This window comes from Takifugu flavidus, chromosome 20, assembly GCF_003711565.1.
Source record: "Takifugu flavidus isolate HTHZ2018 chromosome 20, ASM371156v2, whole genome shotgun sequence".
In the NCBI taxonomy this organism is placed as follows: domain Eukaryota; kingdom Metazoa; phylum Chordata; class Actinopteri; order Tetraodontiformes; family Tetraodontidae; genus Takifugu; species Takifugu flavidus.
The window spans coordinates 4716028-4740199 of NC_079539.1; the positions used below are offsets into that span (position 1 = coordinate 4716028).

The 24172-nt window shown below is 41.3% G+C and overlaps 2 protein-coding genes across 5 annotated transcripts; one reads left to right on the top strand and one right to left on the bottom strand.

Annotated features, from left to right (window-relative positions):
- Window positions 1-480: 480 nt before the first annotated feature.
- tnpo1 (transportin 1) lies at window positions 481-16033 on the bottom strand. Of its 4 annotated transcripts, none has more exons than XM_057019171.1 (25): window positions 15692-16033; window positions 15439-15558; window positions 14568-14643; window positions 13921-14070; window positions 13519-13625; window positions 10517-10650; window positions 10015-10096; window positions 9495-9617; window positions 9221-9339; window positions 8858-8918; window positions 8524-8692; window positions 8197-8349; window positions 7885-8110; window positions 7607-7778; window positions 7437-7523; window positions 7254-7361; window positions 7017-7166; window positions 6838-6925; window positions 6657-6755; window positions 6452-6547; window positions 4738-4813; window positions 3934-4033; window positions 3786-3860; window positions 3487-3614; window positions 481-3363 (listed from the first exon to the last, which is right to left on the bottom strand). In XM_057019171.1, exons 2-24 carry the CDS (start codon window positions 15541-15543, stop codon window positions 3510-3512), a joined length of 2661 nt encoding a protein of 886 aa, XP_056875151.1. In that variant the 5' UTR covers window positions 15544-15558; window positions 15692-16033; the 3' UTR covers window positions 481-3363; window positions 3487-3509. The 4 variants fall into 4 exon arrangements, 3 of the variants coding, with proteins under 3 accessions (XP_056875151.1, XP_056875150.1, XP_056875152.1); XM_057019170.1 differs by having other exon boundaries at window positions 7017-7175; XR_008947705.1 differs by lacking the exons at window positions 481-3363; window positions 3487-3614; window positions 4738-4813 and having other exon boundaries at window positions 7017-7175.
- A 1894-nt stretch (window positions 16034-17927) lies between these two features.
- On the top strand, window positions 17928-23653 carry LOC130517373 (MOB kinase activator 1B-like). Its single transcript, XM_057019199.1, has 6 exons — window positions 17928-18237; window positions 19236-19402; window positions 20197-20290; window positions 20533-20666; window positions 21563-21726; window positions 21806-23653. Exons 1-6 carry the CDS (start codon window positions 18224-18226, stop codon window positions 21881-21883), a joined length of 651 nt encoding a protein of 216 aa, XP_056875179.1. The 5' UTR covers window positions 17928-18223; the 3' UTR covers window positions 21884-23653.
- The last annotated feature ends 519 nt before the right edge of the window (window positions 23654-24172 follow it).

Genomic DNA, 24172 nt, shown 5'->3' on the forward strand with positions numbered 1-24172 from the left:
ACCTCCAGTCAGCCGGAGACCAAAAGCGCTCTTCAGGTTCTTTCGGTTGTTTTGTTTGGGGGAAACAGCGCTACCAATGGTGGGTACTGGTACTGCGAGACGTGCTGCCTTCACGTGTTCTACGTAAAAAAAACTCAAGGTGGACCAAAATACGCAAAATACAGCAGGACGAACAATGCATTAATAACCGAATACATACGTTTTAAACCAAAAGTATTTCCTGTATGATGGAGTTCATTTGTAGTTTTTTTTTTTTTACAAATATAAGTGAACAACGAATAACAGATGTTATTTGTATTTTACCATCTATACTCCTTGTGTTCCTTTCAAAGTAAAGGCAGTGTGTCACTGCTATAAAGCTGCCAATTATTTTTGAGTAATGCTTTAATTTCTCACGAGCACTTACTCGTTCATTCATCATAATCATGAACATATTGTGGAAGGTTTATGCTAAATGCAACTCAAGAGATAGACTCATAATACTGTAAACAATTTATTGGAACAATGTACAGAATCAAGCAATGATACCCAGTCACATCCACTAAATCATCTTACAAATATTACAAAATTACTACAGTACAATATAGATTCTTTGCATGATCCAAAATATTTGGTGGCCCCAAAAGTATTTTACTTTTTTTTTTTTTTTTAGATTCAGCAGCTTATTAAAAAAAGAACACATCTATCAAAATTATGTTTTTGCTTTTACTCACAAAAAATATGAAGGCAGATAGTCTAATCAAGTCTGAAGGCTAAGTGAGAGTACAGGAGTTCTTTGACTAGACATTCGTTAATATTGGTGGGTGACTTATAAAATACAAATTTTCAATAAAGCTTTGTATAGAAATTCAAAAATTGTAACAATAACTTCATAAGTCGTCAACTTATTACCTTGCTTTTATATTACGCATAATTAGCTTTTAGACAGTGTACTGTATACCTATTGCAAAACAGTGACAACCCTCAAAACAATTGCTGTCAAGGCATTATGAAGACTCCACGCTAAGTTTTTACCGTCTCATTACAATTACTTTTGACAGAGCACAACACGTATGTGCAGATTACTATCCTATTCTCTCCCTTGCTTTGCAACTGTAATTACATTTAACAACTAGCAGTGTTGCACATGCATTACCTTTCAATCCAAACCCAGATTCATCCATTTCTAATCTGCTGGGCTTGAGTTCTGCTAATTAGTTGCTAAGAGGAGATGCATAAAGGCATGAACATTGGGGAAATGATAACAAATGACACAGACAACTTGAGGTTAACACGTGGAAAACATATTCAAGTAGTGAAATACAACCACAACATATAGCAGCATTCAGAAATACAGCAAAGTAACGATGGGGACTGTGTTTAGAGACTTCACACCAGGACAATGTACACACTCCTCCTCAGGTTCTGATTACTCTGCTTATTTCGTGCTAAACAGCTGGAATGTGACAGACAAAAATCACTTCAAAAACACAAAATGACGTGGCACGACCAGTCTGTGCCTCTGTATTCCATGATGCAGTCACCTGACCACTATTCTAGAACTGTTACGTCTAAGAGATCTGATCTGTGTTTCACATCGTTACAACTTAACTGTAGCTTTACAATAGTTCCATAATCTAACGCTAACATTGAATCAATGTACTGATTGAATTACACATGTGTTCTAGCAGCAAAATCTATTTATGTGTTCACATCAAGGTCAGACTGAAGAATTTGGCTACATAGTTAATTCCAAGCACCTGCAGTTCTAAATTTTAAGTGCGTTGTGCATCACGAAGCATTAGAATACTGCAGTTATTACTCTGGCCAGCAGAGAAACAAAACGGCTGCCTGGACATAAAAATACCTAAAAATTTAAAATGAAAAGCCTCTCATCTTTCTAACCCATCATGGAATACATTCAGGCTACTTGCAACTTAAACATACACACGCATACACACACACATTCTAAAAATAAAATGGTGCAAAACAACCAGAGACAATAACATTAATGTAGTTTCACAGTATTTAGAAGCTGTAGTAAAAGTTCCGGGAGAGAGTTCTGGCAAGATATCATGAAGTGAGGAAATCCCAGTGTTTAGATACATTAATGTTTTTATAGATTAGAATCAAAATGCTGTTCCTTCACATTATCAAAATTCCATGAAGAATCAGGGTGTGAGGGGCCACCAACATGCAAGAGATGAAAAGCATCCACGTACCCCACAAAGCACAACCACTCAAAACGTTATGCAGTCGTCCTCAAGATCATGCGTTTACCACAAGAAGCCCCCGTCAAAATAAAAGCATTCGGTCTACTGAGAAATAAACACGGTTAACATTCTTCCGATGAACTGCGTGGTTCCGACAGCTACAGCCACAAACATCACTAAGACAGGATTTGGTTAACGGTGGCATGTCCTACAGGTTCCTCCTTCACTCTTTCGCAATGAAGTTCAAAAATATAACCGATTTTTAAGCATCTGAAGCTTCGTTCTGATCGCAGGGAAACGTCCGTGTCGACATTCTCGCGTTATACATCACAGCCAACGTTTTTTACGCATTTCCCGAATGGTGCGACGTCACAGCTGATGGCTGTAATCCTCGCTGCCGGAAAGAAACGTTCTGTAAATAGGTAAAATACGAGGTCAAAGAAGAATCACAGGGCAGTGACAGCTGTCAAATACAACACAATTCACAACTGTTTTAAAGCTTTTCACAATTATACAAGCATGCTACCTTTTTTAGAGAAGCTGCTCTTTTAAGTAAATCTTGTGCTCTCCAGTGACATAAATAACATTTGCCCTGTGAAAGAATCAGAACACTCGGGGGGGAACTAGCTAAATAACGTATTTTAGCTGATATGGAGCACTGTGAAATATGCCGTCCAGAACAGAATCCAATGGAACATTTACCATTTATCAGCTGAAATTCCTTGAGCTGAAGCTATCCTCGGAAAATAGTGTCTTGTTTTATTCTTGTCTGTCTAACTGTTCTGGTAGAATTCAATTGTGCCACTCACTTGACTAATAGGATTATGTGTGTAAACTGTTCACATTACAGCTTTCTCCATGTTGGTTTACATTTCATTTCATCAGTTCTGGCAGAAAAATAAACAGTTCAGGATGAAAGTTAGATTATTTCTGATTGAGACATGACTTGATTCATTTTTCCCCAATTATGACGTTATAATCTCAGGTCCATTTAACACCCCCCCTCCCCGCCTTGGCACAGAAGCAGTGAGCACTGCTGCTTCCACCTCCCTCCCACCCCATATCCATCACATCAGTGGAGACGTCAATCTCCCGTCCCTCCCCCCTCTTAAAGGGTAACATTTTCCCTGGGTAAGAGAGGCTCCCAACGTTTTCTTCCACAGTGAAACACCTGTGCAGAAACAAATAAGAGGCCATTAGGATGCATTAATCATACAGCAATATTAAAATGAATGGTTTTTAAATATATATATATATTATCACAAGAGTAAATGATATCAGAGAGGAAACTGACCCCAGCAATTTGGCACAGTGCTGTTACACCCCATAAAACGCCAGCCGTTCCTTCAGTGGCACAGGGAACTGATCCGCAAAGCGCCTCCAGTTGTCGTCTCCCACCTGGTTCTTAAATCCATGAAGGATCTGAAATTAAACACCGGACAAGCTGCTTTAAAAAATAGAACTGTAAATGACAGGGCGTGTCAAGTGAGTCGCTGCACTTCCGCAGTTGGCCACGAGAGGGCCCATCCCATTCCACCCTTGACTGCATTCAATCCACTGAAATTCCCCAATTTAGAGGACATTGTTGTTTACCTTGTAGAACATCTCTCTGAGATCATCCTTTGGATTCACCCAAGAAGCTACTGCATCGCAGAAGAATATAAAATCCTGTTTCAGAGAAGAGATGTGCATCAACATTTACCACAGCTCATCTGAACGTTCGACGATGGCTGAATCTCACCTGCACAACACCTCCGGGATTTACAGTGATCATTGTGCAAATTCCCCTGAATGCAGAATCTTTCTCCTCATTGTCTCTTATGTTTCGAAGTGAGGAACACCTGACCACAGGGACAACCGCATTTAACATCAATCAACAACAGGCAACGGTTGTAGCATGACAGTAACATTATGATGTAATGTTTAGGTGTTTATCATTTAAACCTTCGATACAGACTAAAAATTCAAGCATGCATGGAAAACATACTACGTAACTGATTTATAAAAATAGTTTTAGCACTCCTGCTTGCAACAATTATTGAATCTTGTTTTTAAGAAAACCTCAATTATAGCACCTTAAAAATTACATTTTAAAAAGATTGATGGTTTCAGGTGTTTTCATTTTTGGGAAAAGGCACATGCAGCTGGGTGCTACTACTAAAAGGGATTTAGGAATGCTCCTTTGCAGCATCCTTTCTCTGTTTTTGAACCAGCAAGCATGTGTCAAATTTAATCCCATGCATCTTTTAGGTTAGGGACAATTAACGATGACAAAGGACTAGAAATTAAACGAGATGTAAAATACATGAAGGTGCTACTGAGGCAAAATGAAAATCACAAATAGGACCTAAAAGAAGACAGGGTTAGTCATATGATTGGCAATGATTACAAACTGATAAAAAAAAACAGAAAAGACCTATTTAGCGAAGAAAATTGAGAAGTGAGGAGAGCAACAGTGGAGAAAAGGGAGGGACAGGAAACGAGAGGAGAGGATAGGAGAAAGCTGAGAGGAGATGAATTAAATAAAAGATTGAATAATACACACCAGGGTCTTATAAACTGCTGTAGCATGGGTGCCACCTCTTGAGGACAAACGTAACCAAGACGACCAATTGTTATTGCTAAGGTAACGCAATCACGGTTACACACCACCAAACGCCAACCAAGACATGAGCAATGAGGAGGGGAGGGGGAGAAAAATAAAGAAAAAACAAACAACTCAGAGACATAAATCAACAGAATTTGTGTATGATAATTAATAGATTTCACTAGTGTTGATTAATTCTACCCCGTCTGCGACGGGGAGGAATGTAAAATATGACACTCCATAAAAAATAAATTAAAATAAAAGACGTTTAAGGGAGAACACATTGACAACTTCGACAGGACATTCATAGAAAAAGGCAAACAAAGGCATCTGCTTTCAGAAATCACATGGATTGCACAGCTAATCAAATCTAGAATAAAACTGATTGAAACTGATTAGCTTGATTTCAAAGTCTGTGTCACAATGCAAAAAGGTGTAACATGTATGTGACTGGATCAAGCAACAGTGCACACGCTCTTTCTCCCTTAAACTCACATACGTTCAATTATTTTTACATAAAAAACAAATGTCTTTGGCTTATTCTTTAGAAAAGACATGACAGATAACTCCAAGCCAACTACATGGAGGGAGAATAGTATCCAGCACAGCAGGTTCTTATGAGGCAGAGAGGAGGGAGGACCTAAGTTTAAAAGACACAAAACTATGCAACATTCTCATTAACAAACAGGCATTTATGAACAGTCCAATGACACATGCAGAAAGCAGATGGTATGCTCATTAAAATAAAGTTCAATGCAGGATAATCCGCTCAAAGGCTAATATAGTAGGTGTGACATGTGCTTTCAGAGAATGGACTGTTGACGCCACCTCTGCCCGGGGCGTGACACGGCTGCAGATTTAAATTTAGTTCCAGTAATGTGTTCCTGGAAATCTCTCCTGTGATAAAATATCTGATTGATCTTATTTGTTTTATATTCCATTGGTCTGTCCTCGAGTTTTAAGAGAAAACAGGTCCGTTGGTTGGATGAGTTCTATTTAGGTTCCAGAATCAATCAAATGACACATTTTCATGTATCCTGCATCAAACATTAACCATTCCTAACAACATTTAACATCTATTGGCAGATATGCATTCACATTTAAAAAACAGGAAATAAAAGCAACAAATAAACTGACAGCAAACAAACACATTTACAGAGTCCCTAGTTTCTCTGAAGTTTAGGTAGGTTACACTGGAAATGCGTGTTTTTGATTTAATGATCTCTGGGACTACAAAACTGTGGTTTCCAATTCAGTTTCAAACAAGGCACAGGATCATTTTTTCGCTTTAAAATGCTTTATGCTAGGTGCGCCACATTTAGTCTGGGTTTTCTTAATCCTGTATGAGGCTAAGGGAATGTGCAGCTTTGCACTCGCATCGATCTCAGATGTTATGTTACTTCACCTGCTGCTGCACAGTCTGTCCACATTAGTTAATATTGGGCTGGACACGTGTTTCAACAGGGGTATCAGGAGATCTCCCACTGGAGTCTCATGCTTTGGTGAAACCAGCAGAACCAGTAAGGCTTGTGGTTTTGGGGTTGGTTTTTGAAAAAGGGTTAGGACACCCTTAAAAACATGGTAATGTAGGTTCAAATGGACCTGAGTGTGACAGCACCTCCCTGTGTGTGGCAGGCTGGCTGGTTTGGTCAGCAATGCCACAAAGTGGTACCTGTGTTCTCCAGAAGAGTCTTTGGGGTATTTGGTCTGTTAATGATCTCCACCAGTTGGTGCAGCACCATGGCAACGTAAGGCTGCATCTCAGGTCCTGAGGAAGTAGAAAGAAAAAAAAGAAAGATAAAGATGGAAAACAAACCCTGAAATGAGACATCAAAACACACTGGATGACATCAAATGAATATTTGTGAAGCGCTCACCCATTTGTATCGATATCTCTCCAATTGCCCAAGTGGCATTGTTGCAGACAGAAATTAATTCCGGGTTTAGATTTGTACCAAGTACAGGCATAAAATCAGCTGCGGGAGGGAAAGCACGCGGCTTAATAACAAGACATTGACCGTGACTCTGCCTAGTTTATGCAGCATTAGCTGAACGTACCAATGCATGGTTTGACATGCTGGAAACAAGCCTTAGTCAGATCACCCAGCAGGGCAAAAGAGCTCTGCCGCACTTCTGGCATTTTGTCCTGAATAACCAGAATTGTTATCAAACGCTGAACATTTATAAATGACATTGTCCATTTGATCAGAACAGGAGCGTGTCTAACATCTCTTCACCTGCATGCACTGGTACATGAGGGTGAGGATGTTGCTACAAGCAACCAGCTGCTCGATGGTGCCTCCCAAACCTTCAGCTAGTCCACTCAGGAGGTCCAAAGCCACGATCATGAAATCTTTGTCCGGAGACTCGTACTGGTCTGGTTGTGACTGATAAAGCTACAAATGTTAAGTATAGAATAAACTAATTATTTCAGCAATATGCCTACACACTTGGGCTCTCATACGTGCACTCACCATGGCCTGTGCCAGGGTCTTCTGGACCAGGTTGACACAGCGTTGGTATACAGGCTCACAGTATGGCAGAAAGCCACTTTGCAAAGCAGTGGCTACAGATGAGAGACACTGTGGAAGGAAAGAAAAAGAAGGTCAATCGTCCACCCATACGCTGTCGCCTTCCCAGAGATGAGACTGACTCGCCTCTAATAATGGAAAGAGATCTTTGTCTTCATCTTTCAGTTGGTTCCACTTCTGGATCAATGGTGGCATCAACATCTGAATGTATTCCTAAGAAAGAACAGTCTTGAGAAATCAAACAGGCCCGCGTCTGAAGCATATTAACAGTCACGCCGAGATTTCTATTTGCATACTGGTTTGTTGAGATGGTGCCCCACGGAGTCCGCGAGCGTTCCTATGGCGTCGTAAAGAATGAGCAGATTTTTGTGTTGGTACTTGCTGAACGCAAACACCAGCGTGTCCAGGATGAATGCCAGATAAGGCACCAGCTCTGTGCAGGCTTCCTCCTCCAAAGTGGCAAATGCACTGGGGTGAGGAGCAGGACGACAACACAACAGTGGGTCATGTGTGACAATAACATAGAGGCGGTGGGAGGAAATCCAATAGTGGATTATGTATGCGAGCTGCTTACCTGCAAGCAGCCTCCTGCACACGCTTGTTACTGTCCAGGATACGTTTGAGCAGCTCCGTCATCAGAGGCTTCAAGTATGTATCCGGAGGCTGACTGACAACCCAGTGGGCATATCGACTCAGTGTCCAGCAAGTGATGGACCGCACCAGGGCTTTTTTATCAGACAGACACTGGACGAGGTGGGGAATGAGCTCGGGCAAATACGGGATCATGCCCTGCATGCAGCCTGCGGGCACAGATAGGATCAGTGGGGATCCCTTTGGTTTGCTGTTCTGAAAATTTGCTAGGTGGACTCTTTTATCCCATCCTTACCTTCAGCTATAGCCCCAAGCACGAGAATGCCAGACTCTTTAACCACCCAGTCTGGATGGAAGAGCAGCTCTTTCAGTAGGGGCAGAATATGCAGCAGCAGTTCGTCCCTGAACACGTTGGCCAATACATCCAGAGCAGCTGCTGAACACTTACCTGGTGATTGTTCGAAAGCAGGGACATGTGAACAGAAAGGTGCAGGCGCATCATACAGACGTGACAGGTGCAGAGTGTATTTTACAAATAACCACAACATTATGTTGCTTTCGTCAAGGCGATGGGAGCATTAATGTTGCCCGCGGTCTTCGGTCACATTGGTGCTGAACTCACGCAGGTTCCAGTCTGAAATGGTGTCGTCGTCATCCAGCTCGTCGTCCTCGTCCTCGTCGTCCTCGATGCCGTCGCCCTCGTGCTGCTGAGCGACCGTTCGGGAGCGATGGAAGCGTGGCCTGATGTCTTGCTCATTGTCTGGGATGGCCTCGTCCTCCTCAATGTCCCCCTGGTGCCACATGAACGCACAAGCTCAAAAACAAACCATGGGTAACCACAGGCAGCCGAAACTGATGAGGTATAAAACATATTTACAAAGTCACAAAAACCTCTTAAATCAACCTGGGCCAATTTGTCACCCTACAAGCAGATAGTTTATGATACATAAACCAACCTTGAGCAGGATGATGTCGATCTCGGAGTACTTCATCCCGTTGACAAGCACCGGAGTGAGCCTGGAGAAGGGAAACTGTTGGGCTAAAGGCCAAGGACGATCCAGACCCGCCCAGCTATCAATCACATCTGATACACGCTCGGTCTAATGTGTCAATATAACAAATGTTACAGCTGAGGTCAACAGCCAAGGTTCTTAATCAGCAGTCCAAGTGAGGAAGAGTATTATCACCACACAAGGTCTTCACAAATTTACTGCCAAGGTTACTATGAATCAGCCGATTCAATACCTGCGCTGTATATTTGCCCGTGTCATTGTGTGCGCTGCATACTGACTAACTTGTGTGTACGTGTGTGTTCTTACTTGGACAGGTGTCCACAGAGCACCTCTTTACACACAGGCTGCTCTGCCAAAGTGAGCCAGAATTCACAGGCCTCCAAAGCAACATTCTCGTCCTGGTCCTGAGTCCTCTGCAGCATGTACTGAAAAGGCAGCGACAGTATTTTGATCTTATCTTCTTATTTTAACATGACCGTCTCTTTTAGTGGCCAATGGGCCAATCAATAAAGGAATAGACAAAGGGTGCATCGTATCATACACGACTGAAACGCCTGAGCTTTTCTTCACTTTTCCTCACCTCAATGATATTATGCATATGTGGCAGGAGACGGTCCAGGCGGACTTCCAACAGCATGACGAGAGCTCTGCACACGTTCTTTCTCACTTCTGGCTCCTCGTCTTCCGCCAGAGCAAACAGGTTCTACAGAGGGTAGAGACAGGAGGACAAAGGGGTTGAATATTTTCCTCTCACCAACTACAGTGCGTAAAACATGATCGTACAAGTCAAAAAGGGGGAAATGAACAGGTCTGCATCAAATAAATATCTGTATACCGGTATATGTTTATACAATCATCCCAAAAGACACATGAAGCCAAATTAAACCCAATCTTGGCATAAAAAAAGGTCTGCATTTTCTTCTCAATAATGCTTTGTCTTAATAAAGGACAAAACAACAAGCTAAGAGGTAAAATGTCAACCGGTTTTCAGAGCTGCAGCATGTAATTACTGAAATAGGCAATAATGATAACAGAGGGAGATAATTGCACGTCAGGTAGGCCCAAAAAAAAAAAGAAGCTTGCAGTCAGACCAGACTTGCCTCGATGAAAGGGTCGATGTGCAGCATAAGAGCCTGAGTCCGGCTGATGATAAACTGATTGACACAGGCAATGGCATGAGACCTGCAACACAACAGCCAGCACTTAAGATTTACAATCATGGTTTTCTCACATGCCGCCTGCAATGAATGCGACCCCTGTCTCCCGTGGTCTGTCTCTCATGATTTAGCCTAAGTATGAGTAACACTTCCTCTGTTCAAAGGCCCTTTGCATTAGGAGGCCGTGGCACTGCGGGCTGAAAGTACACGTTAATTTTACTGATCCATTTAGTGTGTTAAAACCGTACAGAAATGTTAAATCACATTTAGAGTAAACGTGCCTTTTGCATGGTAAAACTATTATTATAAACTTTGAAAGATAAAAGTAGGATTGACATTCATAACAGCAACACACATATGGAGAAATGTTAATATATGCAAGTTAAAAGTAACCAGACTTTGTCAGACTTTGAAAGTGGGAAAATACAAAAAGAAAGCTGGATACCTAATCTTCGGACTGTTGTGTTTGAAGAACTGCAAGAACTTGGGGATCATGAAGTTTAAAGGACGGTCCAAAATGTCACTGTCCAGGATCTCCGCAGAGTCTTCGCAGATCTTTTGAAGGGCTCCGAACGCACCCTGAAGGCAAAAAGAAGACATGAGACACATGGAAGCCCAAACCACTGAGATTGGAAGTGATCCACCTGTTAAAGTCAAGATGCAGACAAAGATCCGCAGAGACGGTGTTAAATTTTATATGGAGCTTCTTTTGGTGATCCCGAAATCTTGCGATGCGCAACGTTAGATGGTGTCTAATGTGGCCACAATTAATTAATTAATCCACAGCCTATAATGTGCTTCGTGCGTTTGATCAGGACACACCTCCAAACAGACGCAATCCCACAGAATCCCCCATGGTTGATGTGCACATCCCCAATAGACTGCAGACTTCAGTGTCGTTCCCAGACATGCAGTCTGAGAAGCAGATATGGCACATCACAGATACTGATGCCGTCTGATGTGTGTTTCCATGGAAACCACTCCCCTGCCAGCATTCCTTTGAGATGAGATACACTGAACACTTGCGGGAAAAAAAAATACTTTGGCGCCGCCACGATGCATTAATATGAAGCGCGAGGCTGCGTCTGCGCCAAGGTCAAAAGCAGAAGGAGACACAATTCTGTTGCTAGGGTGAACAGACAGAGCCGTCTGCATCATTAATTTACAGGTGACTCCCTTTCAATGCAGGGACAAAAATAAATAAAAGATCACATGTAGTAGTGTTCAAGAACCCCCCCCCTCAGATTTAAAAAAATGGTATGGAATTAAACATACGACTACACACGCTGTAATATGCTACAGCGAAGAGGGGGAAAAAACCTGAGCAGCTTCTCACACATTCCAGTAACTGTCTAAGGTTTAATCCTCCCTTGCAACGCCGCAATGAAAGGTCACTGCATGCGAGAATGTGAGCAATGCGCAGATGAAATGAGAGATATGCGCTTTAACCAGTTCCTGCTGTGGAAAATCGTCTGCTGCCGCCACTGACAGCTTGCACTTCCGTCGCAAGAGCTGCTCTAAACCTTTTCCAGTAGCTAGTTCTCAAAACCGCTCCGATGCAGATCTGACCCGAGACCACCCAGCAACCGCATCGTACAACACATTTTGTAACCCGGCGGTGAACTTTCTGAGACCCTACAGTTTAGTCCAGCCAGGGACCACGAGCCCTCACAATGTAGCTACAGAGGTTTGAGGATCATTTTGCAATGACATCCTAATAGAACGTAATTAAAGACCCAACACCGACATGTACTTGCACATATTTGGCATCGTGTGGGTTTCAAAGTATAGATACCCTGTAACTGTACACTGGCAGTCACCACACCGTTTCCAAGAATAAACATCCATGTGTCACATAAACGGCAGACCGAGTTATTTAACTGTTGAATTCAGTCAAAGCTTTTTTTCCATTGGATCATTTGCTCTTGCTTGTAGTTACATGGTTTTAGACAGATGATGGGTTTAATGCTGTTTCTAAACACCCACACTAAAAAAGGTAGTACAATACGGGTGAGGGAACCAGTGTAACAAGTATCACAGGCCTTTATTCCAGTTTTCTCCTCCTTATATGGTCGCAGGTCCCCACCTCCACCCTAATCAAAAACATACATAAATAAGCTACTAAATGTCAAAAAATCTTTAGTGCACTGTACATTTTGCACGTTTTTGCTAAAAGAACTTTATTTCTTCCAGGCTTCATCTTTAGCATCGCACTAAGAAGCTTTCAGGCCTCCAAGCTGCTTTTCAAAATTCTAAAGTCTTATGAGAAGTTGCTACTTTTGGTGGCTGTACAGCACTAAGCCTCCTCGTACGTACACACACACACACACACACACACACACACACACACACGTTCAAGCTCCACAGTAAATAGCTGACCTAAATCTCTGCATCAGAACGAGCTTTAAAAGCAAAGCGGTCGCCGATGTTACAGAGGCGCTATTTCACGATGCATCTTTTCCTCAAATTCGTGATAGTAGCGCTTTGTTAAAATCATTTCTGCTCCAGTGGGCGCCGAGCGATCCTGCCAGGATGCATTTAAAACGTCTTTCCGCGCAGCAGAGGCTGGAATGACAGTAATGTGCAATTTGCGAGTGTTGGCCAATGTAATATATCCATCGACCCTGCGGCCTGGGATCACGGGCACAGACAAACATATTATGAACATGGGGGGGGGGGGTTATGTCGGCCTGAGCATGGGCGTGACACCGCAGCTCATTGAAGATGATCAAATATCAACTACAAGTTACTTCGCTAATGTTAACAGTTGCCCCGAAGAAGCATTTGTACAAGTTCAGCTCAATAAATTTTTACGTCTTCATCATTTTAGATGTTTTTCTCTAGAACCATACAAATACATACTGTTATATCATTACTCTCACACGTGCCAGAGGGACACTAGAGTGTGTAGATATTGCCAATACTGGTTATTAGGAGTAATGATTATGAATGCCCCAAAAAAAAAGGGGTCAGAATGTTTGCCAAAAAAAGTGGAGAATAACCGATTTTGTGTTGAAATAATCTGGAGCTGTGGCTGCTGTTCCAGCTGTGAGGCAGCCTTTCGGTCATCTGGCCAGCAGGATACCGTCCAGATGATGCTTCAAGTGACCCATGCTGTCCAAATATACAGACATGAAGGATGGGCTCATTCCAAAAGCTCAAGTGCTCCAGGACACGTGATTCCCAAAAGGGCATATGCTTAATCTCTTGCTCTACCACCAACATACACATTTAAGCTCCAACATGGCTGAAAATTAATTAAACACAGCAATGTCAAATCCCTAAAAATAGTCCTGTGTACTGTGAAAGGTTTTTCCAGGTTTAGAATTGGGGTTTATTCTTACAAATAGCAAGGATATTGTTCTCCAAATGCTACAGCACACATGTATTTTTAAGCCTTCTACATATGGAGAAAATCAGTCAAACGTTTCCCTTCTTCATCCTCACCTCGCACGTGTTGTAGTCCTCTGAATCCAACAGTAAGCAGAGCTTGGGGAGAAGCTCCGGCCAGTTCTGCAGCTCTCCTTTGGAGGCAATAGTGGTTATGAGGATACCTGTTGTGAGGAAACCAAAAAACCTTTGAGGGACATTTCCGCACAAACTTGCACCCATTTACTCACTGGCTCGCGGCATATTTCTGTGATGTTAATGCACATAAAGTTTTACACATGAAGGAGGTTAGGGCAGTTGGAATGCAAAGGGGCTTGTAGCATTATTCTTCTTCTGTGGTGGTCATTTACGGATTTAAATCTTCTCTGAATTAACTGGTAACATTTTTGTTTGGTTAGTGGCGCCCCAGATGGTGTTTGGGAGGCATCACATTGCGCTGACCCAGAGGATGGAACTTACCAACAGTAGCCCGGATAAGTGGAGATGAGTCACCAATGTTCTGGAGGCACTCGCTCTTGATGAAATCTGACACGCCATTAGGGAAGTTCTGATAGTGAGCTTTCACGTTGTTCTTTAGTATCAGCCCACTCAGGGACCGTGTAGGTTCATCTTGAGAGTTGGAGATAAAAGGGGACTTATGAAATGTATGATTTAGCATGACATGGCGAGGGTTTAAGCATTAGTCTTCAGTTACTCACAAGGTCATGCAGCCTTAACATTCTTACACAGTGCACCAAAAACTATTCAGAAATGTTAATTAATCCTGGGATTCATTGAGCGGGTGGCTTTGAAATATTTGCTGCTTGTCACTTCTTAAACAGGAACAAATTATTTTCAGCTATGGCACCCTGAGATGTCTTGATGCCATCAATATTTTGGTCATCAACTTTGCACAGTCAAGTCTAGAGATGAGGGGTGCCAGGAAATAGGTTTAAAATTAGAGTGACCCATATTCTAAGCGCTGCAGAAAACATGCCATCAGTGGTCAGCAGCCAAGGCCAAACGCAGCCGTCACTGAGCAGTTACATAAAAACGATACCTGACGCGCCGACAAGGACAATTGGAGGATGTACAGGTGATCTCACACAGGCGGACAAACTGCTTACCTTCAGATTTTAACTTTGTCAAAACAAATATCAAATAATTGTTGAAGTCGGGGTACTGGTTGAGCTGTTCGAGTCTCTGGGACAGAGGGTTGAGGAAGACAGTGTGCTATCTGGGTCCTGCACCTCTATCACTTGATGAAATGGTGTTTAAAGGATGAATAGAATGCATGCAACACGATGTGCAATTATCAAGTCACAAACTGGATCTGGTACGGATTTGCATTTTAGCAGCTAGAAGAGATGTGACCAAAATTCACCTATATGCAATACCTGGTTATTGATTCGTCAAACCAGGTAATTTCACGTATGCATTATTTTCATAAAGATACAGTAAACTATAACACATTGATCTATAAATTTGGTGTGACAATGGACATTTTGTATCGATTTAAACAGGTGATCTCTGACACAACCTCAACCTTCATTATATCCCTACAATACGCCAGAGACCGACTCTCTGCAATACATTAGAGTCAAATACTGTCAAATCTAATGGTAAGATTTCCAATTCCTATAAACTCAATAAATCGATGACAAAAGACTGAGGTGCGGATGACACGGCGGCAATAACTGGCTGTTTAATTCACCACATTCAGCACAACATGAGTCTTTCTATAAAGGCGATCAATTGGATCATAAAAACACACGACATTTTTTTATCTCTATAAATCCATTTCTGAGGTTATTAATAGTCATAAAGAAAATAAGCCTCGCGTTGATGACAGTACATTGAGTCAGCAGCAGAGTATAGTTACTAGATTATAACGACAGGTTAGTAGCTAGTGTGAGCTAAAGCTAGCCTGGTTGGCTAATATTTCAAAGCGAAAATCGCCGTCTGTTGACATTGATGTCCGCCTATAGAAAAGGATACTTGCTGGACGGTTCTCTGCGTGGACGTATCTGGCGACTGGGACTCCTTTAACAGCTGCAGGATCTGTTGAAGTCCCTGCTCGTCTGGCTTCCATTCACACTCCATCTTGCCCCGCCGCCGCTGCGGATAAAGAAATAACATTAACTGTTACTGGGCTTGTCATCAAACGCGTCGCTGGAGGAACAAGAGCACGACGCCGACTCGGACGCGCACCGATCGGGCTTTTATCGGTCACGCTCGGGCTCGCTTTTACCTCGTCTGGAAGTCGGTGCGTTGAGAGGTCGCTGGCTGTCTGTGAGGGTTACCGTGTGTCTGGGTTTTCAGACACGGGCCTGTTGGAGCAGGCACATCCGTTTTCGCAACAAGCTGTAAAAGCTGAGAGCCATGGAGACCCGCGTCGCGACGCATTTATCCGGCTACCTTATCAGCTGACGCCCGGCTCAGCGGTCCTAGTGCGAGCGTTATATAATATACGTGTAAGCTCACCAGGCGCATAATTTTCTCATCCAAAACGGAAATCAGTAAATGTATGGATGATTTCGGGAATAACTGACGGCCGCACATGGTCGGCAATAATCTGAATTAAGGGTTAAATTAAATTGAGCTAACTTTATAACCGAGCATTTGTCCGACGGCACCTGAAAGCAGCACGGGTGTTTGAGTAGAGCGACGTCACTGCTCGTTGTAGTTTTTGGACATTTATTATATGTTGAAGTATATTTAACTTACTTTTGGGAAATGCGTTTGCCTTTCTGCTGTGAAACAAATGCATATGTCATGAATTTCTGAAACAAAATATTTACTACCGCTAAGGAGGTTAGGTGACAGCCGGTGTTTGCCTTTTTTAGCAAAATAACTTAGATATGAATGTATTTTAATGACATGTTTATGACCCAAAAAAGAGCTCATTAAATTTTGGTGATGTTCTGGAGGGACTTTGATCATCCAAAAACCATCGGCCAAGCAGCTTATGAACTGCTTGAGGTCTGGGCTCTGGAGTGTACTTTTAAGTATAAAATCAATTTAAATGCAATTACTGATATTTTATTTGCTATTTGTAATGTTCTAGGTAGATGATTCTATTTATGTTATTTCTCTGTTTTAGTAAAAAGTAAAGGCTCAACAAATGTGTATTTTTATTTGTTACTTTCTTGGATTAACAATATTTTACCCTGTTCAGGAAACATCGATTCTTTAGATCATTAACCGTGTACTTTTGATCTTTGTGAACTATAAATGCTATCGTGTATTCTTTTGTATTGTTTTTTTGTCAGAAAATTGTTAATTAACTGTACATCAGTTTAGAAAGTGATAGTTACACTAAAAACTTCATTATATCTGCATCGAGTTTGCAGTTTACGAAATTCAAGATTCAAGATGTACTTTATTCATCCCCATGGGAAAATTGAATTGTAGTAGCAGCATAACGTGGATTAATATAACTGTAGTCTAGGTTTTGTATTTACAAAGTATAGGAATAGAATAAATAAATACAAATAAGATTAGAACGTTATAAGCATATATACAGCATATATAAATATAATATATACACAATATAATATATACATATTATAAGCATTATAAGCATATATACATAAATATAGAATAAAATAGAAATAAAATTACAACATAAACATTAGACAATTATTGTTGTTGAGTGAGTTTGGATGAATTATTAGAGTTTGATGGCGGACGGCAGGGATGACTTCCTGTACTGTTCCTTATAGAGCAGCGAGGCTGCAGGAGTCTGCTGCTGAAGCTGCTCCTCAGTTTGTCCACTGTGTTATGGAGATGTGGGGGGTGGGGATTGTCCATGATTGTCCGCAGTTTCAACACCATCCTGTCCCTCACCACCTCGTCCAAGTTTGCAAGATTACAGCCAACAACAGACCCTGCCTTTTTAATGAGTTTGTGGAGTCTGTTGGTATCCTTAGCTTTAATGCCTGCACCCCAGCACACCGCAGCAAAGAAGATGGTGCTAGCCATGACAGATTGATAGAACATGTGGAGCATCCTGCTGCAAACACTGAAGGACCTGAGTCTCCTGAGGAAGTAGAGTCTGCTCATGGCCTTCTTGTAGACAGCATTGGTGTTTGTGGACCACTCCAGTTTCTTGTCCAGCTGAACACCCAGGAAAGATTATTTGTTGTAAGATTATTTCCACATCTTTCCCACTAATGCAGACTGGGGAGGGTGGGGACTTGCTTTTACTGAAATCCACCACCATCTCCTTCGTCTTGGTCACGTTGAGCTGCAGAAGGTTAACTGTGTTTTTATCTTAATCTCCTCCTTGAACGGCTAAATGTTAGGTAAAAGTAATATACAAACCCAACAAAAGTTAGTTATTATATATTACTGCATTAACAGTAGGTTTGTGCACTTTTTTCAGCTGAGTTGGGTCGTTAATACGCAGCATAATAGTCCGCTGTGCAGACCAGCTCTGTCCACTAGGTGGCAGCAGACAACAAAAATGCGCCAGACGCGTTGAGAACGTCCCATGAAGAAGAAGGACTATTGCTACACTCCGTTGCTGCCACTCAGTGTACTTTCAGGGCAGCATCCACTCAAGTAGTCTCCTTTTTGTTTCACACAGTCGTGCATAGGTTTTATTTTCTCTTCTGTCAGTCTTTCCTTTAGACTTTTCCTTTTTTAGAAAGACCACTTGAGGAGATCAGAAAGAGACCGGACGTTGTGGAAGGAGGAGTTTTTACAACCCCCCTTTACTGCCTCGATTTTTCTTGCTAGCTGTTTGTAAAGAGAGTTCTTTTCTGCGGTTCCAGGAAACATGAGCTTTCTTTTGTAAGTTATCTGTGTTAAGTAAATGTTTCTTCTTGCCTGGCATCGTTTGTTTTGATAATGTTTAATTAGGCTTTGGGAAACAAAATTAGCATTATGCACACAGTTGAATAGCGATATCACAACACGGGATGGGACTACTTCCTGGATTGGCTTCAAATATATACTGTGATAATATTATATTAATATAAATATCTGAGGGAATCTATATCTACATCTATATCGTTTTGCCTGTCGTCTACAACTATGTTACATTATGCTTCGGTTGCCACACAGGACTTTTACCAAATGCTTCACGGTCTGGCCTAGATAGTTACTGGTATGGTATCGCAATGGGCTAATCTAGCGTTGATGTGACAAAACCAACATATTAACCCCTGGATTTTACTCAAAAAACAGTTGTGTAGGTGATAATATTAGATTAATAAGATGCTAAAAACCTCAGAAACCCGGTTGAGTATGTAAATATGTAAGAGTCAACATTGTAGCCCCGTGAAAACGTTTACAATGCTCAATATGTTTCATCATCAGATGAGGAGACATACTGATTTATCTACAGCTCTTTAGGAATTGAACGATGCCAAGTTAAAAGTCAACGTGCCAGACTTGTTCCAACTCTGTCTTTAACGGTCCTGTGTTTCTGTTGTTCCTGACATAAAGGCATGTATAACGTTGCCTTCATATTGCTCTGTGTTGGTAGACTAGGGTGATAATGAGGAACTATTCCAAGCGGTCATTTACCATATTCTGATGAGACTGGAATTCTTGTTTAATGGGCCGGTGAGGTGAACTGAATGCTCTGTCTCTGGAAGACCTCATTAGGCCTCACATGGAAAGAGACACACTGTTCTGCTACTATGATTCTTACAAATTGCTGGAATTACCAAGTGTTCCATTTGTCAGCGTTTCCACCCAGGAGGAACTGCAGACTCGTGCTTTGTCATCACATCTGTCTCAATATGTCTCATGCTGTTTGCCTTCCTCTTTTAAATCTGACACAGTGCAAACCGTGGCAACAAAACCTTCAAGCCGAAGAAGAATATCCCGGAGGGATCTCACCAGTACGAGCTGTTGAAACATGCCGAGGCTACTCTGGGGAGTGGTAACCTGCGCATGGCAGTCATGTTGCCCGATGGCGAAGACTTAAACGAATGGGTCGCAGTAAACAGTAAGCACAAGTTTTACCAGTCCCTTACTCTTTTGACACAGGATTTGTGTTGCTAGTAGAGTGACTCATGTTTTCCCCAACCACTCGCAGTTGCATGCTATAGCTTGGACATTCTTTTACTGACATCTTAATTAGTCTGCATCAAGAATCATTGGGGGTTGGAGGAACTTGGCATGCATGGTAGAAAAACCTCTGTGAATGTTAAATAGACTTTATTGTCTTTGCTCTGAAAGCCGTGTTAACGTTCTACCTAGAAACCAAGACAAATGATTGGCAATGAAATAGCTACTTTTATTATCAACCACTTTCATGGCATGAGCTGTACATTGTCTCAGTGTGTTAGCAATGGAATTATGTATTGAAATGATTGGATTGTCAAGCTGCCTTTGGTTTTAAACTAGTGTGTTTTTCTTGACTTGGACGAATTTACATGATATTACGTGTTTTGTTTCACTGGCTGCACATATAAGTCTTTAAGTTGTTCCAGGGTGACTTTCCTCCTGCCAGTTGAGCAGATGTCTTTCAGTTTATCGGTAGTGTTAGAGTGCAGCAATGCTGATTCAAGGCAAACAAACAGTATGCCAAGTCCCGACCATACTCCTCCATCGCTCCTGTTGGTTTAGCTCCGACCGTAACATCCCTGGCTAACTTCTTTATGGACTGTTATGGTGTGACGTAAATGGTCAACCGGTGTGGCCCAAGAACAATGACTGTCTCTTTATCATCTGTTTGGCCTCCAGAACATTGGGCTTATATTTATCAAGATGGATTTTCTTTGTTTGCTTTTTGAACAGCTGTGGATTTCTTCAACCAGATCAACATGCTTTATGGCACCATCGCAGATTTTTGCACAGAGGAAAGCTGTCCAGTCATGTCTGCTGGTCCTAAGTGAGTTTGCACATTGTCACTGTTATTTTAGGGGTGTGTGCTCATTCAGGGTCAGGTGGTTGTCCAATTATCGGGTTTGAATGTCAATAGGACACCATAGCTGTTTGAATATAAAATAAGTACAAGGTCTGTGATGTTGTGACACCTGTGTATTCTGAAATCATCCAGTCAATTAATGTTCTCCTGTCTGGCATTAAGCTTTGTCCCTTCTACCTACCAATGTACAACTGTGCTCTCTGAAGGTATGAGTACCATTGGGCTGATGGGACCAACATCAAGAAGCCAATCAAATGTTCAGCTCCCAAGTATATTGATTACCTAATGACCTGGGTCCAAGACCAGCTCGATGATGAGACACTTTTTCCTTCGAAGATCGGTACGCATTTTCTGTTAATATTTCCTTGTTTTTTCATTAATATAGTTCTAATTACAGTGTACTTTGTGATTCTTAATAGCTATAATACTGAAATCTACATACTGTTAATATGAGGTGAAAACAGGCAAAAAATAACTCACAAAAATCCTCTTTCATGGTGGGATCTCACAATAACACATTTATAAACAGCATTTTTTTTTAAGTACCTGAGAAGATGTCCTACCTGATTCAGAATGTTCACTTTGAAGTAAAATGAACTCCAATTTTCCAAAATCAAAGCCCAGCTCCCAGCAAGCAGGGGCTTGTGCCGACCACGGTGAATCCTGAACACGGCTGAACGGCTGCCAGCACAAATGTATTTTTCCATCATCCTTTAACCAATGACTCAATGTGCTCACCTGAATCCCCTGCAGTTAAACACCATCCTAACCCTGTACTAAAGGATGGCTCCAGGAATGTGTCATATTTCCAGTGTGAAACGTGCATATGGAGTGACCTCACCAGTTTCTTTCACCAGCCCTTTTAATGGGCTTCTCTTACTGGAAATTGCATAATAGGTGTACCACATATAAAAGCTGTAGTTTTTAGATGAATTCTTGACTGCCTTTTACCACAAGATGGTCGTGGGGTTGTTTGCTCTTTGAAGTCGTGCCCTGGCCTGTCTGAGCCGGCATTTGCTCTACATGGAACAGAAGGAATCAGCATTAGCCCTGGTTGTTCTGTTTGGTGTTTATTAAGGTAAACAAATGGTAGAAAGAAAGGCTGATCTTATCATTTACTATTAAACTTGATTAAAAATGAAATCCCATTTGGTTTTTGTCCCTAGAATCTGGATGTCATGGAATTTTTAGCACTGTTGAATGAAATCCACAATATAAGTTATCTCCTTTCACCAGGTGTTCCCTTCAAGCGAAACTTTATGTCAGTGGCAAAGACCATCCTCAAGCGCCTGTTCCGAGTCTACGCTCACATCTACCACCAGCACTTTGACTCTGTGATTCAGCTGCAGGAGGAGGCCCACCTCAACACGTCGTTCAAACACTTCATCTTTTTTGTTCAGGTACAACAAAGCCTTTTAAAATGATCTCTCGTGCCGCTTTGTTAATATGCTTGATTTTGCATTTTGTTGTCTTCTTCAGGAGTTCAACCTGATTGACAGGAAAGAACTGGTCCCACTTCAGGAGCTGATTGAGAAACTGACAACCAAGGATAGATAAACAGATGCATAAACCATACTTTATCAATCTTCTAGTTTTTGCACAGATGCCCACCCCACTCTGGCTGTATGTATGCAGTATATAATATTTTAACATAACATTTGGGGAAATGTTTTTACCAATGCCAGGACTAAGGAAGGGTCTTGAGAAGTTTAAGGCACCAGGAATAAAGCAATCAGGGATTACACATATAATTGAACAAATTACAGTTTACCATGTTGAAGAAGAATCCCAGTATTCAGTCAGGGCTGACATTTAGGGTAATAAAGAGATGTTTATTAGTTTTATACTACACTACACTCGACACTATCTTCATTCCTCTTGGAGTTTGGGCAACGAGGAACAAGCAGAATAGGTTTTCATTTTGATCATCAGCAGGAAAGAGTTGTTTGTTAGTTGCTGTAGCAATGATAGAGGAGTTTTGGAAGAATGACGCCAGCATTTAAGGCGGTTTAACAGCACTAGATAGTCATGAAGATAATGGCTATCTAGTACTGTTGCCAATAGGTTGCATTTAAAACATGTCTCTAAAATAACCCACTTCTGTCAGAACAAACCAACCCTAAGTGCCTAGTATGGCTCATCATTGCCCTATAGCAACAGTGAGAACTGTAAAAAAAAAAAAAATGGCCATATACAGCTACAATATTAGAGTTTTCACCCAAACTTCTGCTTCTGTGTTCTTCTATCCCTCTTCTGTTCATACTGAACTATTTTTACTGCAACTGCATCTTACGTTGTCATAAGTTTCTTTTTAGTATTCATTGCAGGTTATGAATGTTGAAAGTTCAGCACAGAAACCATCATGTTACTGCAGGGGCTAAAAAATGAGCTTTTGCATCTTCTGGTCACCCCCCCAACAAAAGTACGAGGAAACATCTTCAAAGCATCAGAAAATTAGATGATGAGGAAAGAGACTTGTGAATGAGACCAGCTCTACTAGTTAAGAGTTTCTAAGTTAGATTTAGTTGCTTCCTTTGTCATGATGCTCTTTGAAGAATTTTCCTGACCTCTCACCTGAATGTTGGATCTTTAGTCAGAAGATGTGTCGTACAATTTAACCCTCTTGATTCCACCACTGAGGGTGGAATCGCTCACTCCCTGCCGACATTGGTGATGATGCACAAGTGAGGTTTTTTCGCTCATGTGTGGTCTGAGATGGTGCATGTACCTTTCCCCAAATTTCAGTATAGTTTTGACTATGCAATAATTAACTCTCGACACTAAAGTTCGCTCACTTTTGCTTTGTGGAATACCAGTAATTTGTTACAGAATATCAATTCCAGTGTGTTTAAAAAAAAGTAATAACTTCTCATTCAGGTTTCATGATATGACGTCGTTTGTTTTGGGGTTTTTTCCGAACTTTGACCGAGAGGTGGAAAACTTAAGTGCACATGTGTAAATACCGAGAAATAGACCTATCGCATAGCGAGCATGGAGTGGTAGCTTTTCCTTTAAAGAATGCATCTAGTCATTTTAGAAATTGCTTCATAATCCTTTGATTGGACATTAAAATTGTTTGCTTTTATTGTTGAGTATTTTTCCCACTTCCCTAGCTAGCTCTTATGAATGTTTCTGCTCACCAGATACCTAAAAATGTAATAGAAAGTCAGTCATCCTTATGAAATGCCCATGACAGCCTTTTGCCGAATTTTTTCCTGTAATAATTGCTGAAATGTGTGTAAATATTGGCTCGGTAGGGTTTTTCAATGCTACTGAATTGATTTATGCTGTTTACGAGGCAAATAAAGGTGGTTTTGACTATTTGAATCCAGTGTATGTTCAGAATCAATTTTTATGTGTATATATACGCATATATAGACACAAATAAATACCGTTCATACATCCATACTGCTGGAGGATTTACATTTTGATATGTATAAAGCACAGACAAAATCAACATATTTGGAATCACACGTATGCCTACATGTGCAGACAGGAAATGCTTTTGCATTATGATTTTAATTGATTTCATTATTTGGCGATGTCCCTTTTCCCTCCACCAGAGCCTAGCCTAAGTTTATTTTGAAATTTCTTGCCTGCATTTTAAATTAATGCCCAGTTTTGATTAATACTTTATTGTTGCTGACTGGGGTAGTATATCAAATGCTACAAATAAAAGCCAACATATTTGTTTTCATATGACGTCAGTTGCACAGGAAATGGATACTATTATCGGAGAGCGTTTACAAATTTAAAGTTTGGATAATTTTCTTAATTTTTATTTTAATTTAATTACACGAATAGTACCAGGTAGATGTGCACTTTCAAGGCTATATTTGTAATTTA

Bases quoted from the DNA above. Each gene is read 5' to 3' on its own strand.
- LOC130517373 (XM_057019199.1), top strand. The intron at 20,667-21,562 runs GTACGCATTTTC...TCCTTTCACCAG, and splicing joins ACTTTTTCCTTCGAAGATCG to GTGTTCCCTTCAAGCGAAAC. The intron at 21,727-21,805 runs GTACAACAAAGC...TGTCTTCTTCAG, and splicing joins ACTTCATCTTTTTTGTTCAG to GAGTTCAACCTGATTGACAG.
- tnpo1 (XM_057019170.1), bottom strand. From the start codon at position 15,543: ATGGAGTGTGAATGGAAGCCAGACGAGCAGGGACTTCAACAGATCCTG. The intron at 13,626-13,920 runs GTAAGTTCCATC...TCCTCACAACAG, and splicing joins ACTTATCCGGGCTACTGTTG to GTATCCTCATAACCACTATT. The intron at 7,362-7,436 runs GCGAGTCAGTCT...TTCCTTCCACAG, and splicing joins ATCTCTTTCCATTATTAGAG to TGTCTCTCATCTGTAGCCAC.